This window comes from Temnothorax longispinosus, chromosome 9 (assembly GCF_030848805.1).
Source record: "Temnothorax longispinosus isolate EJ_2023e chromosome 9, Tlon_JGU_v1, whole genome shotgun sequence".
NCBI lineage: Eukaryota > Metazoa > Arthropoda > Insecta > Hymenoptera > Formicidae > Temnothorax > Temnothorax longispinosus.
The window spans coordinates 20,737,393-20,757,472 of NC_092366.1; the positions used below are offsets into that span (position 1 = coordinate 20,737,393).

Genomic DNA, 20,080 nt, shown 5'->3' on the forward strand with positions numbered 1-20,080 from the left:
TTTCAGGTCGAATAAATCAGTATTGAGAATTGCACGTGTAAATTTTTAAACGTCCGAGAAACTGAATACCGATCACGTCTGAAGAAACGGTACAGTTCAGTGATAATTATAGCGTATCCAGGCGTTAATGAGATCAATTTACATCGATAAATAAATTTATTTTAAGCGAGTGACACAATAATAAAACGTAATCAGAAAGGTGAATCGACAAAGTTCGAGCTGAATTTTTAGCTATCGTCACTTTTTCTCGAATGTTTTCGTCGTCGTCGGCGGGATATCTCGTCTGGCTGGGACCTGATAACGATTTATATAACTCGGGAATTTCGTAATCGCTGTTGCCGCTACACACACTAAAGAGTCGCGAAAAATCGCGCTGAAATAAGCCGTCTCTCGGGGCCGAGTGAATGATGCGAGATTTATGTTTATATCTCGGCTATTTGCGTAACACCGCGCCGATAACGCGCGGCAGTTTGCATCATATCTGGAATTATTACACGCTCATTAATGACGCTCGCGCAACGGCGTGGTGGTACATACGTTCGTTAACGAGACGTCGATTATGTCGAGCGGCACGTCGACGATCTGTCAGCAGTGTCAGCGTGCGTGCAAAGGAAAAAAAAAGAGAGGAAGAAGAAAGAAACGAGCGCAGCACTGACGTCAGGAGCAATTTGGTGAACGTTGACTGTCGCGGCTGCTGCGTGCAGTCTGCGCTTCCTCTCTCTCTCTTTCTCTCTTTCTTTCTCTCTTGCCGGGTCGCTCAGCGAATGACATCAATCTGACATCATAGCGTACAGTACAGCACGAGATTGTAACGTGAACCCTCCCCTCTCGGAAGAGCGAGGGACGATCTCCTAACCTCGACCATGGCGGGGGCAAGGAGAGGGTATAATTAGACGAGTCGGCTTATCAGTGCCCATTCGTCGCCATCTCCGCCTCGGATCCGGGTAAACAAAACGTTTCTTGCCTGCCTCGGATATATATATCTCCCCCTCTTGAAAAAATAGTGTGTGTAGATTGTAGATTAAATCGAGGAAATCAGCGGTCGAGGAAAACCGCGATCGTCTGCGAGATGTAAGCGCGTCTACCAGATAACTGATAAGCGTTACGTAATAATAAAAGGTAACAATAAAAGATAACGCTCGAAAATTACGTGAGGTAATATACAGATAATAAATTCTTGTACTCGTGAAAAAAAAGTGAGTAATATCCGCATAAGCGTAAGCATAAGTAAACGAGCGATTTGTCTGGACGGTTATCCCACCGCGCGATCCCACCGCGATTTCGACGTTATCATATGGCTCGTACTTAATCGGGGGTCTCATCTTTCTCTCTCTCGCTCTTTCTCTCGGAGGACCGATAACGAGGCTGCGAAAGCCGTATCGAGGGCTCCCGCAGCGAGACCGCAAACACGCGGCCGCGACGAGTAAATCGAACGGAGGCGATTGATAAATTTGGCCTGACCTCTGGGATAACTCGGCCACGTGCCGCCTGTATATTACGGTGCAGGGCGTAATGCGCCAAACATTATTTATCGCGACCAAGAATATACACCGCGCCGACGACGGAGATAACGGAGACAGTTCGCCGATTGACCGAGGACGGCCGTCCTCTCCGCGAATCAGTGCTGGCGTAATAAAACATCGCCGCGCGCACAAGTGAATATTATCAGCGTCTTCCACATAAACCGGCACGAGAGTGCCCTTGTGCCCGACTTCCAAGAAGATCACCACACGGGGATATACATTTCCGTTTTATTCCTATTCATCATCATTTGCAAAAATTGCAACCAGAAGTATACCCATCGATCATCATATTTTCCTCCGTTTTCAATCTTTGTTCGATACGAATCAGGTAACTTTCGTGAAAAGGTCAAAGGTTTTTTTTAGCTGCAGAAAGAAAAGGAGCAGACGAAAAGGGCGAATATCGGGGAAAGCAGTTTTATAGGTTGAGATGAATCTACGTTCTGGATTAGACAACGTGGCACGGGCTCGGCGTAATTTCATACTGTATTTTAATACTGTCGTCTATCTCTGAAATGATCCTCCGCTCTCTTTGCACAAGAACGACACAAAAACCTCGGATATTCCTTCCGCCTCGCGTTGCGCAAACCACGAACTTTTCCCACATTCATTATTGCGACGGATCGGACGGATTTATTATTTTCTCTCATTGTCAGATCGGTCGATCCGGGGACAGCTTTACGTCGCGTTGCAAAATAAACTTCCAGCCGGGGGACGCGCTGATGTGAGAATCACTGCGGCCGTCTCGACGTTCGACGAGCGCAGCTGTAAATCGAATAAGTCGTCTGGCTTCTAATTTTATTGCGCGACAGACTTGGGAACGAAATCGAGCGCGCGCCGTCTTTCGCGGCGGTATTAAAAATTCGTCAATGAATCTTTCAACGATTTCGCGTCGCGAAATACAGTCGTCCCGCTGTGACAGACCTTTATACGACTCGCCGCGGGTATACACAGATCTCTCTGTGATGCAACTGCGTTCGGTTACGTCACAGTGAGGGAGAACAAGATATTGCTTTCGTAATTTCTTAAATAGAATCCGAGCTGCGAATAAGAGATTACGCGTCTGAGCGATAAAAGACAGTGATAAGAGCTCGCGCAGGATGTACTTATCGCTTAACCATCACGCTTTCGTCGCGACGCGACGCGACGTTCGGAAATACTGTTTATGTCACACGTGCATGGAAAGTGGCCCATTACGCACGCTACGCGTGCGTGATAGACCACTTTCCACGCACTTGCAACATAAAATAGGGTGTGTAACACGTGTGTTAAGTTGAAAATTGGAAGCCTCCGACTCGTGCGTCCACTCCGCACGTCCAATTTCCATCTTACAGCACTTGTTACACAAATAACTGTTAAATAATACGTAATCTGGCGTTTCAAACGCGAAACAACCATGAAAACGGTATCCCCTGCCCTCGGCCTTATCGAGGTTCGAGGCGTTATTTAAAAGAAGCACGCGTCAGAGACCGTGATATCCGTGCGTATCGTTTTCTTCGCGCTACCGCGCGCGATACGGCAGGACGTAACGTATACGCCGATTACTTTATCTCGACCCTATTCCCAACGAAAAGGCCGCGTTTCTCTCCCTCTTTCTCCACCGTTATCACAGCCGGCTTCGATAACGATCTGCCAGCGGAAGATTTCACACCGATGAGAGCGAGAGACGCGGAGCCGAAGTGCCGAGCGTGAGGCAAACCAACGCGGCGCGGGCGGACGGAAACGTGATCGCGTGTCGCCCTCGTTCCATCGATTCGCTCATACTTACGCGAATCAGACGCGGCGAGAATTTCCGCCGACGGGGCGAATCGATTCGACACCTTGAATTCGCGAAGCGGCCGTATCCGGCCGACCGATGCCGCGCGATCGAAACCCACGTGATTATTACGTAATCGCGCTCTCGCCCGCGCTCGTTTTTAACTCCCAGGGCCAACCCAAGTTTTCACCCCGTCTATCTCGGCGCACGGGGCGCGCATCGAACGTTCTCCGTAATTATATCAATTAGGCGCTCCACGCGACGCGTTCTAATGTCATGCCAAATTAACGGTGTTAAAAAATTTACCGTCACGTTACGATAGAAAATCTGTCGAATCATTATCGTTATCTCGTTCGCATATTTCTCTGTTTTCTGATACGACAGTGGAATTTTTGGTATCAACGAACGATAGGAGAACGTTAAATGCCGCGATAAAACAATGAATGCGTTGGGTTTTTAATGACGATCTCTCCTTCCTCCTTCATCCCGTAAAGCAACGGCAGGTGAGATAGGACGACGAGCTTAATCGCCGTTGAGAAAACGGCGAACGCGTTATCGATGACACGTGACGTAAGGAATACACCTCGTATCGGTTATTTGCGACCGAGCTCTTTAAATCGATGGAAACCCCCGACGGGGGGGTGAGAGATGCGAACGCGTGTGTCGCATGACCGATAAGATGTCAGAAAACTGCTCGCGTTATTTGCAGAAAAGTCAGATAGCCGTTAGCGGTGTATATCCGTCGTCGCGCGACGGTTTAAATTGTGCCATTTGTGCCTGAGGGAAATTGCGTCATCGCTTGGCCAGAGGACGGTACACAAAACAACCGTGTTTATACCTCGCGTCGAGAAAGAACCGCAATCAATTTTAATAAATTTCTCGCGCGGACCGTGATTTATATTCTTCGTTAAAAAAACAAAGAAAATACATATTTATAAGAGAAGAGAGCGGAGGAATCTTCTTTATTCTTGCGCGAAAAAGTACGCGAAGGTTTTTAAAAAGGATAAAATGCGTGTAAAAAATAACATAAACGATAAATAACAACTGAATATTTTCAGTTCATTTTATTCCAACTCTGTCGCGCCCATAATTTTGTTGACGCTTTCGTTATCACGTCCCGCAACAAAGGGATCGTTGTACTTTCTCGCGTGTAACTCAGGCTTCGGCCAGCTCGCCGCTTTACGTGCTCGCCCCAGAGTCGTATGTCTCGTGACGTCATCTCGACGGGGTCTGGCAACGCCGCGCGGGCCGACGTTGTCGGCTCGAGCGAGCGAGCGAGGGAGCACGCGCGCGCACACGCCGGGCCCCTCTCTCTCTCTCTCTCTCTCTCTCGCCGGAAATTCGGGACGTCTGGTTTCTTCTGGACCCGCCGTCGTGATTTCCGCTGGCATTCCTTTCGTCACGCACGCGTGCACGCACGTACGCGAGCATGCACGCACGCACTCACGCACGCACGCATGATGACGAGCGTGACTCCAAGCGGATTCCACCTACTCGATACAACCGCGACGTAACGTAACGTACAGGATTTAAGTCGCGATTCAGACTGCATCGGCGCGTATTTTTACGGGAATGCTCGCGTCGTCACCTGAGAACCGGGGAATCCGTTTTGGCTGCGACAAACGAATAGTTTCGCGCGAAGATACACACCCGAGGGCAGTATCCTTGGCCCGTATATCCGAGGCCCCCCGAAGATGTACACGAATATCAGTTTACTCCAACTCTGTTTATCTAGAACATCTTTTGATCCACACTCGCGTCGCATATTTACTGCTGTACATTAACGGCCAATGTGTAACGACATGAAAAGTTAGAGAAGAGACTTCGCCACTCTTACATCTAAATTATAATATAATAATATCTTTATTGCAATGTGTATAACATTTCTGAAAACTGCAAGGAGATTCAAGGTAGATAAAATGTAAGAGTCAGAAAAGTACGCGCAAAAAGTAAGGCCCAACAATGTTGCCGTTATGAAAGCCTACCAGTAACAAACAAGGAGACAGATAATGAGATTATGATCTATACAAAGGATCGAGACCTCGAAAATTAAATCGTCGAATTCCGTCTTAATTAAGTAAATCAAAAATTAATGATTGCGTCGCGTGGAGACGATATTATAGTCGCAGAGTCTCGACAGTCGGAACAGTCATACCGGACTATAAATATACGATCGTGATATCCGAACTCCGAATCGATTCGCGTCGAATACGATTCGAGAGAGAGGGAGAGAGAGCGAGGGAGTAAGGAAATCAGCGAGAAGGGGAAAAAAAGGGGAAAAAGATCCGTCTGAATCGGGCTTTACGCTCGCTCGCTCGCGTAAAAAAAAAAAAACGTAAGGACGACGCCAGCAGCCTCTTCCGCCGATTGTGGAAATGCGGCGGCCGCCAGGTAGCTGGGAGCGGATAATATCGTTCTGTCACGTCACACGATCCCCGCCGGTCGGTCGGTCGGAGAAAATCAATCCGCGCCGCGCGCGCGCGCGCGCGCGCGCGACGAACGCTACTAACTTTCCCGCGGAAAAGCGGGCGACGCGGACGGGCTACTAACCGCACGGAAAACGTCGACGTGCCTCAAGGGTCCCCGTTGCGATATTGACCCGAGGTTGCGTTAGGTTATTTCTGTCGGGGCGAGGGGACGGGGGTGAGGGCCGACGGAAGAATAGGGGGGGTTCGTGTACCTTTTCAGGTAGAACGCTCGGGTTTCCGCGAACCCGGTTCTCTCTCGCTTCCTTTATTTTTTTTTCCCGCTAATCTCCGTTTCTTCCTTCGCCCGCCTCGCCCTCCCGCCTCATCCTTTGTTTCTCTCGCACTTTCGAATCCTCCCTCGTTCTCCCCTCGCCCCGCGGGAAAAGGGAGCGACGGGAGCGAGGGGGAGGGAGGACGACGCGCGCTGATCCGCTCCGACGGCGTGTCATTTCATGAATATTGGCCTTCGACCGTGTCCTTGGCCCCGTATCGGTTCGCGAGGGATATCGCGCGCGTATCGTGGCCGCTCGCTCGCTCGCTCGCTCGTTCATCCGTTCCGTTCGTTCACGCCCGCCTCGGTCGCCCGCTCGCTCGCTCGCGCGTTTGCGAAATCGCCGCGGAGTAACGGCCGGCTCCGAAATAGAAGCCGTCGTCGCGCACCGCGCTTTTACGGAGCGCGTCCTGCGCGTCTCTCTTTCTCTCTCTCTCTCCCTTTCGTTCCTTTCTTACCGCCGACGTTTCCCGCTCCGACCACCGCGAATTAAGGCTCGCGCACACCGAGCGCACCTGCGCCTCTGTTTCTCTCCCCAATGCTCTGAATTTTCTGTTGTTGTTATTGTTACGGTATTATTTTTTGTATGTTATTCTTACATTAGTATTCTCGTGTTCTTGACCTAAAAGAGTCGAAAATTCTACTACTCTTTTATCTTGAGGTAGTTTCATACTTTTCTGGACTCATTGTTGTTTATAGTTTAGGAATGTCTATTATTGCATTGATACAAGAATCGCCTTATAAATCTCCGGGGATTTTTTTCAGGTATATATAGATATGCACACTTTAGTCATCGGTGATTCAATAACTACCATAACGTAGCGTAAAGTAGTAAAAGAACCGCTGCAGGAAGAGCGACAAGAAACTCCTCTTAAGATCGATTCCTTCTCCAATGTCGGCCGTCGATTTTAATTACATTGTCACTCTTAATTTCAGCCGCTAGTGTACGTAACCGTAATATCGGGATTCGCGATTGAAAAGAAATTCTTAATCAACTTACGCTTTATCACGTAATATTCTAAGTTTAATACTATCGAAGCAGTCCGAATGATCGATTTGTAATTCACTTTTTAAATTACTCAGATTTACAATGGTATATATTTAATACACTTTCCTCCTTTATCTCTTTCTTCAAAGATATACTTATCGTACACTTAAATAGTAGAAAGTAATCGTCAGTAGTTTTAGCGATAAAGAAAGATAAAATCCAAACTAATCTTAAAAAGCCAGCTATAGATCGTTGGGCTTCAAACGGGTATAGATAACTGTAGTGTTTCGCAGCGTTTCAACTTTTACTACTTCACGCCAGTTGTACGATTAGTAATGGTTGAAGTATGTACACGTATACCTGCGGTTAAAGAATACGCAGCTTGAAAGCGACCCTTACTCGACATTAGGCGCTTTTTAAACCTTCCGGAAATCTTGCTGCCTGAGATAGAGTCGCAAAATTTACGATTCCCAACAAGTGCCTGTCGGTTTCCTTTTCAATAACGTCGGCCCATTTTGCCTAGCGTCACTTGAAAGGAAACAGGATTATTTTATTGACTTTAAGAAAAAAGATGAACGGTAAAGATATATCTTTTTTTTCTCGATTTTAGGTCCTAACTGACCTAACTCTTTTTTTCAAATAAGTAAGACGAAGAAAAAAAATGAAGAAACGAAAGTGCACATGCTTAAAAATCGCTGCACGATTATGGGTTAAAGATCGTAAATCTTCATCGTGCTTTTTTTAGGTACTGAAAAAGACTCTTCGAAACCTAGCTGTTTATGAACTATTTAAGCCATTGTTAAGTAAGAGTCGGTTGCCAAATCAGCTACTTAATATCTTCACGCCATATATTATGAAAACTTGCTACCTAAAAAAATAGTCTTCCGTAAACTTCGCACAATAGTGCGATACCCTTCAAGGAAGTTACCTCTTACAATTGCGTTTGAAAGAGTATTAATAATCGGACGTTCTCCCGAAGCATCGGCTTCATCGCTGTTCCGTCGCAAAAACATAAATCGTGTGCTCGTAGGAGAACAAGAGCATTTGTTATTACATCTTTATTTCGCGAACAGCGACAACATATACGCGCTGCGTGGCGCAGCGTCTCCCCGCCTATATTGCTGCTATAAAGGGAAGAGAGCAATGGGTCGCTAACCAGGATTAATCAAGCCGCAGACTGCCGGCGCGCGATTCGCCCTTTAGCCGTCACCTCGTTAATAGGCACGTCGCGGCACACAAAGGCCGCGCGCGAATTCGCGACGGCAATTTTCGAATTTGCCGAACGAAAACGGCGCCGCTCGCCATTGTGATGGTAATGGCCGGCGTGACGAGCGAGACTCGTTCTGATGGTCGTCGGGCGTGCGCATCCTTTAAAATTTAAATCGACCCGTCGAACGACCCGCCGATCGGGGGGAAAAAAAAAGATGAGAAGAACCGACAGGCCCGGGCGCGTTCGACCTAATTCGACCGGCCCGCTGATAACGGTGACGTCACGCAGCGTGCTCTACTCGTTACTAGTCACGGACCGTAATACGTGACGAGCGCGGTGACGAGCGTGACGATAATAGTGCGCTACCATCGCGTACTACGTGTGCTACGCGTTAATGTTAAAACCCCGCGCCGCGCTCTCGTGACACGCTTTCGGCCGGCTCGCGCGCCTATTGACATCTCAACGCCACGAAGCCTCGAGCTGTTGATAGCCGCGGGGATCTTATCTCGCGTTCGTAAATTTGTACGGCTGTGATACGAGGTCACGCCGATTTGTCTTGCCTATCCGCGTGTAACTCTCGACAATCACTTTGCAATGTCAGAAATAACTTTAACTATATCAGAGTTACTCTTAATCCGGGAACGGGTGCATGATCTTTTTTTTTGCATAATTAGTCACCTGGGGGTGATTTTTACACCCCAATTAAAAGTCATTATTATTGATTGCATACTGCATATTTTTTATTATTCTACAATTTTAGTTTGAGGATAATATGTATATAGATTTATTCAACATTTTCTGAGAGAAAGAGAAAAAAGTAAGAAGCTAAAAAAATATTTAAAAAATGAAGGAAGCGAACAAAAATTGTTTCGATACTGGGATGTAAATATCACGTCAGTGCCCGTTCCCGGGTTAATTTTGTTTCAAATACTTCTCCGCACGCGTTTATTATTTCGTGCGTTTCCGCGTGTGAAACGCTAGAGTGAAAAACAGCGGGTTTCCTCTGACGGTTTACGCGAAGAGGAGAGAGAAAGCCAACGTGAAAAGACGTGAAAATTAATGGGCGCGAATTAAATTATCTCGAGAGGAAACTACGGAATATTTCCGTGCAGCCGGCTGCGATATTTTTGTCTCCCGGATTAAGGCACTGCGTGCGTGCGTGCCGGGGTCGCGTGTTCATTGCGGAGAGTCGCGAAACGTGAGAAAACGAAAGTACGGTGGCCGGGGTCGCTCTCTCGCGGATCGATAGCAGCCGCGAGAGCGGCTCTTTCGTCGTCAACGTCGCCGTCGCCGCCTTCGCCGTCGCCGTTGCCCTTCTTCCGGTGCTGCGCGAGCTTGCGCGGTGATGTCATATATTCGGCCGAGTTTACGCGTGTTTGTAAACAGGCCGAGCGAGAGAGATGCGCGGTGCGGGAAGAGAAGGAGGGGAAAGGGGGAGGGGGACGCGAGAGGGTGAACGACGGGGAGGAACCTTTCTTCAGGCCTGGATTCAGATGGGCCCTTTATTTGCCGAGGCGATTTGTACACCTGCCGAAAGGCTTTTAATGATAATAGAAGACATAGAAGTTGCCAGAATCGATAGATAACGACGAAGCTAATGGCACTCTTTGGGTTAGATTGTATTGTTAAGTTTGTTTAAGGAAAAGTAAACGACTCTAATGACACTCGGAGACTATCCCGGTCTGCTGCTTGTCGGTATCTCTAAAGTGAATTTTCATATGTGTACAAATACTTATACACCGATATTATTCGTTAAATATTTGTATGAGAATTAATTCTTTATAAAACCGCTAATGACGGAACTAAAAAAGCATTTTTGTTGACTTCTGTAGTATATAATCGTGTTACATTCTCGATCATGATGGAAGAAAACGAGCGAGAAACGTTTGCGATTGAACGGCCGGCTCCCACGTGTATCCAGCATTGCAAGTTGGATCTGCGCAGACGTCTCGCGTGCGTTCCTTCCTCGTGTAACTCGGCTTTGTCGAGCCTCGGTTGCGTCGCTCTCTCGCTTTCTCGTACGCGGTCGTGACGTCACGCGCTGCAAGTTGAGCCACAAAAGAGAGAGAGCGAGAGACCACGTTAATACTGGTTGCGAGAGAGGAGCGGTAGTCGGACCCAGTCGGACCACGAGAGGGGAACAGGGGAAGGGCAACGCGCGCTATACCGGGTGTCCAGAGTATCACATAAATCGACAAATTTCGATTTTCCTTCGATGAGGGATTTCATGAGAAATTGCATAAACAATTACTGACAACTGAAAATTTAAGAATAACATTTAAGAAATTTGAGAAAATTTTAAAAATTAACAAGAGGTTTAAATTAAAGGCTCATGGTTAAGATCAAGCTCGCATAAATTAATGACAGAGTCTCATTTCTTACCCAACTTGTACTCAAGATATTTATCAGGAGAACGAAACGACAGTCTTGCGTCGAATTTTTATCGAGGGTAAACCAATCTCTTAAACTCGTCTCCGAATTGCGATTGAAAGAGCATCCGGCGCCTTTGGGACACCTCATACGCGGAACAGGGCGTCGAGCACGCATGGTTGTTATTTACGCACGCGATGACACTGTCCGCGTGTGTGTGGCCGTTGCCGCCGGCGAATTTTGGAAATATTAGGCAATCTACGTCCGACAGCGCCTCCGGATTCTACGAACGAAACAATGCATCTGCGTGGCTCACAATATACGCGCAGATGCAGATGCGTTCGTGACACGCGTCCAGCGCGGTTAAGTTATGGCCCAACGAGTCCCTTAATTTGACATTAAGCATGGTCGTCACTTTTAATAGATAAGAACTGAGAACAAGCGGCCGAATTTTTAATAATGCGCAAGTACATACAAAATAAAATTTATTCCTAAACATATATTTCTTCTACGTTATTATATTAATTTTTAATAATGTAAAGATATATGCAACCATTAATTTTCATAAACTCCCTAAACATTTTGTTATACATTTTCATATCTGAGATAATTGTCATTTGCGAAAAAATTACTTCCTCCTCATTCGCTGCGTAATATGTAAGATGACTCAGAAACATTTCTGAGTCACGTTTCCATGTTGCATCGCATGTATCTCGTATCTATCGCAATGATCGTCCATAAACCGTTACTGCTTAACAATTCGTTCGCTATTATAGGCCGTTCGTGCACGGCTTTTACGAACTCGTGAAGCATTTCGCAAATAAGATCGTGACTATTCGCCGACGTTTTTTACAACTGGTCTTCCATGGTGTATACAGACTTTGTTTGTTTCCTATAATCCTTTTTCCTTTTCTTTTCCATTGTACGGCCTTTATCTGCGCTGAGAGAACCGTCGACACTCCTTTGAACGGTTTTGTCGTATATATTGATCGTATGCCATGTCACATGCCTATCAAATGCCTCTCTTCTCCGCGCTCGTCTGCGTCTCATCATCGATGCACTCTCCACGATTCACCAATGTACCGTCTCTCGATTTCTCCGAGATCAAATTCAGGCCAGCCTTCAAGTCCCCTATCCGTCTCTGCCGGCTGTGTTTTACGATGTCGAGTATGAGATATCAAGTGCATCTCTTCTTCGTGACATACGTCAAGAGAAATGTATGTCTTTTTCGCGAATTAAAATTTATAGACAAAAAACAGAATTTTAAAAATTTTAATCTGATATTAAAATGCTTAAAGAACTTTATCGAATTGTCCTTTGGAAAGAATCTATTACTATATTGTTACAGAATGTAACATTTTATTACTGATATAGTGAAATTATACGCAAAAAATGTTTGTTTCCAGTACAAAAAGAAGTTTTTTTTATCGTGACGATAATTATCGTTGACTTTTTGTTACGTTTTGCTTCATCTGAAACTAGCGATATGTACGATTCATAATAGATTTGCAGAAATTCGTTGTTCGCGATGGATCCTTTCGTATTGTTTGCGATTCGAGGTTCGTCGTTTCTACATATATGTAGCTCTGTATGCGAACAAGGCGAATTGACACTTTGTTGATTCGCGCCCTTCGATTTTGTCGAAAAACCGCTTCACTGGCGAGTCGGCACGAATGTTAAACAACGAACGCGAACTCGACGAATCTGCCTGATGTCAATGCTATTTGCGAATCTCGTACGAATCGCGAGCTACAAAAATCTGAAATTCGTTTGAAGAAAGAAATCCATCGCGATCAATTTACGTCGTTAATATAAGGGGGAAACTGGGGACAATCTATAGGACAAAGTCGTACGTCGGCGGCGACACGTGCTTCGGACTGGACGAACTCGTGCTGGACTCATTCGGGCTGCTGATCGCCCGCTTCCTTTTTGCCTGGTCCCGCTCCGAGTGTCGTCGCTCCAGCTCCACCTCCCACTCCTGCCGACCCTGCCGATCCTGCCACTTATCCCGCAGCTCCTGCCGCATCTCCCGATTTAGGATTTGGGTAATTTCTACGTCCTGCACGATCGCGAATATCTTGGTCTTGGTGATGTTCAGGTAATAGGGACTCAGTGACTTCAGAGTCGGCGCGATGCTGGCCAGGAAAGCGTCCACGGAGTGAGACTGGGACGACGCGGCCTGGAGCTTGAGATCGTTGCTCTTTGCGGGATAATTCGAGGTCGTTAATTCAATCCTGGGGATAACCAATCTTAAGTCATCCTCGACTTCTTGTCTGGGCTCTTCGTTCCTCGCCGTCGGTTCCTCGCCGTGCGACCTGATGTTCGTCTCGTCCTCAGTCACTTTGGGATTGGCGGCCGGCTTCGTTTGCAAATCGCAAATGTCATCGCGCTTCATCGGCGGCGTCTCTTCCGCCGCCGGCACCTCATCACTTTCCTTAATAGAATCCGAGTGATTGGGGTCTCTCTCCCTTATGAATGGCAGCAGGAAGGTTAACTGGTCCTCGTATTTGTATCTCATGTTCCTGGGCTGTCCGGTCAGTCCGCTTCTCGTGACTCGTTTCTTCAGGGATTTCCGGTAGTTGTCCCTGATGTTGTTCCATCGCGTCTTGCACGTTATCGCTGAATCGAGCAACAATGTATTCTCGGATTATTATGTGTAACATTGTTGCTATCTCGAGGATCTTTCGATCTTGCCTTTCACAGCAATTTCGCTCTTAAATTTCTTAATTAAATGCGCGTTTAAGCTTCGCTTCTCCACTCAATTTACATCGAAATGAATTACAGTCTCGACTAATTGCACATAGATGAATAATAGAAAGTTAGCTACTATTAACATCCGGAATTAAGTGGACGCATAACTTGTTACTAAATCCGAAACTAATTTCCATGCGCTTCCAGCGTGTAACACGGCGTCCTAATGCGAGAGATGGTACAAAGCGTAATCGATAATTTACCTGAATGCCCGAGGCACTGCGATATCTCTTTCCATACGCGTTGCTTGTGAACCCCATCGATGTATCTCTTTTCGGAAACGTCGTACAGCTCTGCGTGCTTTCGCACGCACTCGATAAGCATCTCGTCATCCATCGGAGATTAAACCGATAAGTTTACGCGGTACGTATTTCTTCGATCTCTTCGCTGCGCGTCGATTCCAAAAGCCAAACACGATTAAACGTAGCAGTACGAATCACATCATCCGCGCCGGTTCACGGAACGGACGTTACTGACATCGGTATCGCCACTAGTCGGAAAGCCCCTTTGTAGCGATTCGCCGCGGCCTGATACGGACTGGCACGGACGTGCAAAGTCCGGCACCACCAACTGGCACGGACTAATGACGGATGAATTTATTTATTTTGCACAAGCGATCTAACGCTTATGATGAATAATCCTAATTTATTCTCTTTCCTTTTAATCATTCATTTCAGGGAACATTTTTTTTATAATAGAACAAGTGCTAATATAGATATCAGAAGTTAATACAAAGTATCGAAAAATAGAGGTAAAATGGAATATTTTTGCGCGTTATAATGTATAAATCATATAGCTTTGGCATATAAGATATTCTCAATTATTGGCGAAATTATCTTAATTAAGTGTCTGATGCCCATTTCTACCAATGTAGATTAACTTTAATCACGGTTTAACTTACTTTCTATCTTTTTCTAACTCTTAGAACTAGAAAAAGAAGACAGGTAAGGTAAACCAAGATTAAAATTAACTTGCGTTGATAGAAATGGACATGAGTCATCTTTGAAGCTAACGAGCCCGCGAAACGAAACGCGAAATGTGCAGCAATAACCAATTTATCAAAATTGATTTAAGGAATAATAAATGTCAAGGATAGCACGTTCGCCGCATGCATATTTGTTTTCTAGCGCTCGTTCAATGCTTAGACACAGTCACCGTGCTGTCATTCGCGAGAAGACTCGAAGGTATATAGTGACGCGAGCGTTCTGCGTCGTCGTGTTATTGTTTTTTTGAGACGCAATTGCGATAAACACCAAGAGAGAACGTGGCCCCTTACGAACAGTTGGCGTTCGTTTTACCATGCGCGATTAAATTAAATTCTAATTAACGATTCATAAACGAGGCGACGACTTATCGAAGAAGATATTTCGCGCGATCTAATTTTATTTTCAGTAAAAAATTGAAGAAGCCGGGAATTTTGTAAATTATTGCACATTTATGGTTGTTAATTATTTATGTAACGTACCTCTTGAATTCGACTGTACCTTGCAACCGAAAGCAAAGAGTTCGGTCACAACCTCACATTCCGAATTTTTCATCAATTTAAATCTAATTTGCCTGGCATATATATTCTTTATGCAATCGAGTGCGCACGCGGTGTACACTAGTTACCGATTCGCGTTTTAATTAATAGAAAGCCATGGCGAATTCATCAATAATATGTGAATTCTACGAAATTTATTTGTTCGAAATGTATGACGCACGTGCGTGTAATACTGGATTTCGGGCAGCCTCTTGCATTTTAATTAGCCGTTAATTTGATTCGTTAGTCGCCGAGTATCACACGGTATCGAGGCAAAACTGCCAACTGCAATTTTCAAATTTTTCGATTATATTAACGAAATATCGAGGGTATAAAACGAGTGGATGGAGCGGCGTCACAAGCCACTTAATCAATAAATGCAATCGTAATTAAATAATTTCTTATGTGTGTTGTCAAATTCTCTCGACGTCCGCGCATACAGCAGATGTTAAAAATTTCTATCAAAAATTTCTGCCGTTCGAAATTATGCTCATCCTTATTATGCTCATTCGCGAAATATTATGTCGACCGGATACAACAGTCCCTTGTGCGATTATATTGTACTTTTCTCGCATTGTTTTTTCGTTAGAATATGATAAAACGGGTACACCGTCTGCGATTCATGTCAGGAGCACCGTAATTCGTAATTAATCGAGTTTTGTACGAGTACAGCTAAGAACTTTAAAAAAACTAAAAAACACATCGGGTAACGGCAGAACAACCATGAATAATTTAATTCTTATTTCATTCGTTGTCCGCATAATTAATCATTTGCAATTATTTAAAGCCTCTGCAACAATTATTTTTTGAAACAATATTCTTAACGCACAAATTTTATTGTAATTTCTGTTAGCCTCTTCAATAACTATTACAACAATTTCACCAAAACGGCAATCTTTTGAAAATTGTAAATATTATAATTTTATAAACGTATATATACACATGATGTCGCGCGAGGTTTCAAACCAATCTTATACATATATTCCACTCGAGAACAGCGCCAGGTAGAATCTACGCGCCTTAGACGGAAGGGAGGCTCGGCCTAATCTAGTCGCATTCGTCGACGAGTGCACGTCGTCGGCTTCGTGGCACCGCGCGACTCTCAAAAAGCGGCGAAAGCGGCCGCTCGCTAAAGGTGGACGTTGCACCTTGCTTGTTTTTTGTTATTTTCGCCGTTTGACTTTCGGGTCGAGTCGATCGGGCCGGCCAAGCTCGCGCCTCCGAGACCGACGTCCTAAAGTGCATATTGCACCGGTCCGCCTTAATGGCGGGATGGCGTGACGGGCTTGCGGGAACGCGGGGTGGCGAACGGAACGAAACGAAACGAAACGAAACGAAACCCGGCGGGAACGCGATGTCGCGTGTCCCGCGCCGTGCGTTTCGCGGTCGCGTGTGTCGCGGATATTACACGCGATCCTTGGACCCCGTCCCAACTAAATGTCTCGCCGCACGAACGGGCCTTTCGCGAGCTCGCCTCTCACTTGCACTTTTAATTTCTTCGCTCGTTGCGCACTCGACACCGCGAGTCGTCCGTCTTTGCTTGTCGTAAGGAGCTTACAATGCAAAATCGTAACGGGAGATCGCAATCCCGATGTCGATTCTTTTAATATGTGAATCAGTAACGTAATGTCGAAACGTTTGCGAATTTATTTAGCACCTCGCTTCGCAAAATTCTTATTTTTACTGCTCTCTGATATTTAATTCCGCATTATTGACCTCCAGGTTTTTCTATGTATTTTTATTTTTAATTTCACTATTTTAATGTGACAGCTACGGGCAGAGCTAAATAAAAAAGCGTTTCGACTATTTTAATATCAGAGCTTATAAATAATTTCTGAATGAAAATTCAAAGATTAAATTTTCAACGTGCACACATCACGTGGGAATAGAAATGTTGCTAGCTTATCGGTTCTGCGCCATCGGACCCAGAAGAATCGATTCCTAGTGACTCGAAATGGGCTGTCATTAAAGTAATAGCGATAGTTTCGGTACACCTTGAGATAGATATTATCTCGCGATATCCCGGAGATTTTAACTGTGTACAATTTGCTTTTTAATTTTACGACGTGCAATCTTATCTGCCCAAGAAAGCTGTAGGATATTATTAGACCTCCTTATGCCTCATCTCTTTCCCTGCCATTCCGGTGAGCTAGGCATCGTAATATATGTCCCAAAGTTAAAAGGCAAAACTTCTTCTTATAGGCAAAAAGGGTCGTAAGTTCCCAGCCCGGCGCGCTACCTTGCGCAGTCTCGCGTATCTCCCTTCGGCTGAGAACTTTGATAGCATACGTCGACATGTTCTCCTGTTGCGTGGGAAAGTGCTACATAATGACACGGTCATTCTTTGCACGTCGGGTGAAGCCAATAGCGGATGCGCTGTCGGAAAGTCTATCAAGACAAGCGTGTTTGCCGCCAAGATTTTCTCTCGTTTTACTCCGACGTTTGAATTCCCCCTCTGGTATTAACTGAAGCGGTGGTAATATACGCGTCCCAGTGTCTTCGTGTAAAATTGCAGAAATATATTATCCACGTCAGCGCGATTGGAAATAATTCGATTATTAAATCCGAATCGTTAGTCAGTTTCTTATTTCGTTAATTCAATCTTTTCGTCGACATAGCTATGTCCGGTTATGACTTTAAATTCTCCAGAAATTACGCGCGTCACCGATTTCGGCTTTTGTTAATACATTCGAAATAGAAAACCGTCGCAATGTAGTAGGTGAGAGTTAGTCATCGCTCGCGTCGAAATTCTCGCGAGTACTTATTTTCTGGACTCGGAAAGATGCGGAATGCCGGATTCTTTGTTCCCAGTGCCGTTAAGCGGCTCGCTGCTGAAACACCTGACGTCGCCAGGCGGTCGTCTGGTCAGGCTGGCAGGCAAGCAGCCAGCCAGCCAGGCAGCCGGGCAGGCAGCCCGCGTCGTACGTAAGTACATACCTGTGGCAGGTGAATCGAGTCAGGTGCTCCAACAGATGGGCGCCTTTACTCGAGAAAGCGTTATAAAAGCGGTCTATCATAAATGTGGGTTACTAGCTATGACTAACGCCCGACGATAGAGAACGAGCCTGCTCTTGTGCGCGTCTGTAATTCACCAATTACTTTCGCGCGTTTTCGCTCAATATAACGCGTCGCCTAAAAAAAAGGCTCGAGATTTTTATCTTTATAGATATATCGACGTATTTACTCGAGAACTTGTGAGGCAGGCACGTTCGCGAACTGCGCGAAAGAAAATTCGCGACAGACTGCGGGGACTAGAGCCACGAGCAATCGCGAAACGTTTTTATCCTCTTCCTCGGACAATTTTTCGCATATTTCAGCAATACGTAAATCGGTTTAACGTCAGCTTTATTATATTTCGACCACGAAAGGAAGGCCGCGTCGAAGGCCGAGGATTTAAATCCTTGGTTTGTCAATCTTGGTTTGCCGAGAAAGAGGATGATTCTTGCCGCGCCGCGCCGCGCCGCGACGAAAGCCCGCTCGAACGTCCTTCAACAGCGTTTCCGCGCGTCTCCGAGCGTCTCCGAGAGGAAGGAGCGTAACGAGCGGGTGTCTTCTTTCCTTTTCTTCATTCTTTTTCGTTTCACGGACACGTGACGCGAAGCATGCGGCGTATGCATGCGAGCGAGCCCGCGTATGCGTGCACGTAAGAGCGTAGCCGTTTGTGCAGTCACGTGTAAGAATGGGACAGCGAAAACGTGACGCGATTATGCATTCGCGCTACGTCGTCATTTCTAGCTTGGTGCACGAGTCAGCGACGAGGTAGCGGGTTTCCAGCGTGCGTTATGGTAATTTTATTAAACGTTCCTATTTAAAGAACACGGCATAATCGCGGAATGAACCGCGAGCGTCAACGGACGGCGCGTTATTATCATCCATTGACTATCCTCGAACAATATTTGATTATTGTCCGCGAATAACGTATGTATGTGGATCTGTGTTTGGAAAATTGACGAATCCGATCATTTATTCACGGTTTACGGATATAGCTGATGTTAATTTGACCGACGCTGTTGGCGCGCTTCAAATAATGGATTAGAATTAGCTCGCAAATGGGTTTATCTCATTTCCAACAATCTGATTTAACCTGATGTAGATTTGGAAAGAAAAAATATCTATAACGTAATGAAACAAAAATTTCTTTTAAACAATTTGCCCAGAATACAGGATCTACAAGTTACACAATTATTTCAGATACTATATATTCACGCGAATCATACATTTTAAACCATAAATAATAAATTCGTCAACGTAATATAAAGATGCATTTTAAAATCAACAAAATCCTAGAACATCATTCAGAACTCTTGCCACATGTGCGAGCGTATTATATAAGAAGAAATAAAGTTTAGTTTATCACGGTCACGGACAATAATTTTTCGTCACTTTCGAGAACTACCTAGGTTGATAGTCAGTGCGCGAGCATAAATCGCAACGAATTGGTGCCTCCGAGAACGAATGTCTCCGTGCACGAGCGGAACGCCCGTATACTGATGCTACGAACAGCTGCCGGCACTTCGTCCACGTCTGATTAGACGAAAGTAAAGTATGTTTCCAAGTAAGATGTTATCGTTTCAAATCATAGCCGCTGCTCATTTCGGCCGGGCCAGCCGTTCCTCTTGCGTCGCGGGCCGATTCAGCTGTTCCGAAAAATCATCGGGCCACCTTTCGATTTCGACGTCCGCACACGTGCGAGAGACACGCTGATCAATATCCAAAAAACGGACGTATCTATTGTCTCTGCTTATTTTCTATTAAAGATTATTATTTTGAAGATAATCAATTATTTCTCCTTTCAGCACTTTTTATAAGAAAGATCAATTGCAGACGGGAGGGAAAAAAAAGGATAATTTTATTGTCGTCTCGAGAAAACAAACGTCTCTAAATAGCATAAAGTCGTGCATTTCATGGCGTACACTTTGCATAATCTAACACGTACTCCGTCATTACGTGCGAAATTCAATTATGTTACTTGAATGCAAGGTTACTTTATTTATGGAGGGTTTCTTAACGCAAGATACACAACATTGTGAGATGTAAAAAGTGATATAGAAATATCACGAGGTGAGGCGGATTCTTGCATTAAACAACGTGTTTATGTCTAATGAGACTTATGTAATGCACGCTTATAGTAGCAATTTACCATTCTGCTTCATTTAAAACGCAAACGAGATCGAGATAAAAGTACCTTGCACCAGTTCGTCGCGATTTCAATGCGCTAGTTTTT

General features: G+C 45.3%; 2 protein-coding genes across 2 annotated transcripts in view; both read right to left on the reverse strand.

The window, feature by feature from the left end:
* Positions 1-20,080, reverse strand: part of LOC139819054 (uncharacterized) — a 63,031-nt gene that overhangs the window by 28,695 nt on the left and 14,256 nt on the right. The gene's annotated exons all lie outside the window — the stretch shown is intronic.
* On the reverse strand, positions 9,106-13,891 carry LOC139819299 (uncharacterized). Its single transcript, XM_071788524.1, has 2 exons — positions 13,538-13,891; positions 9,106-13,202 (listed from the first exon to the last, which is right to left on the reverse strand). Exons 1-2 carry the CDS (start codon positions 13,668-13,670, stop codon positions 12,418-12,420), a joined length of 918 nt encoding a protein of 305 aa, XP_071644625.1. The 5' UTR covers positions 13,671-13,891; the 3' UTR covers positions 9,106-12,417.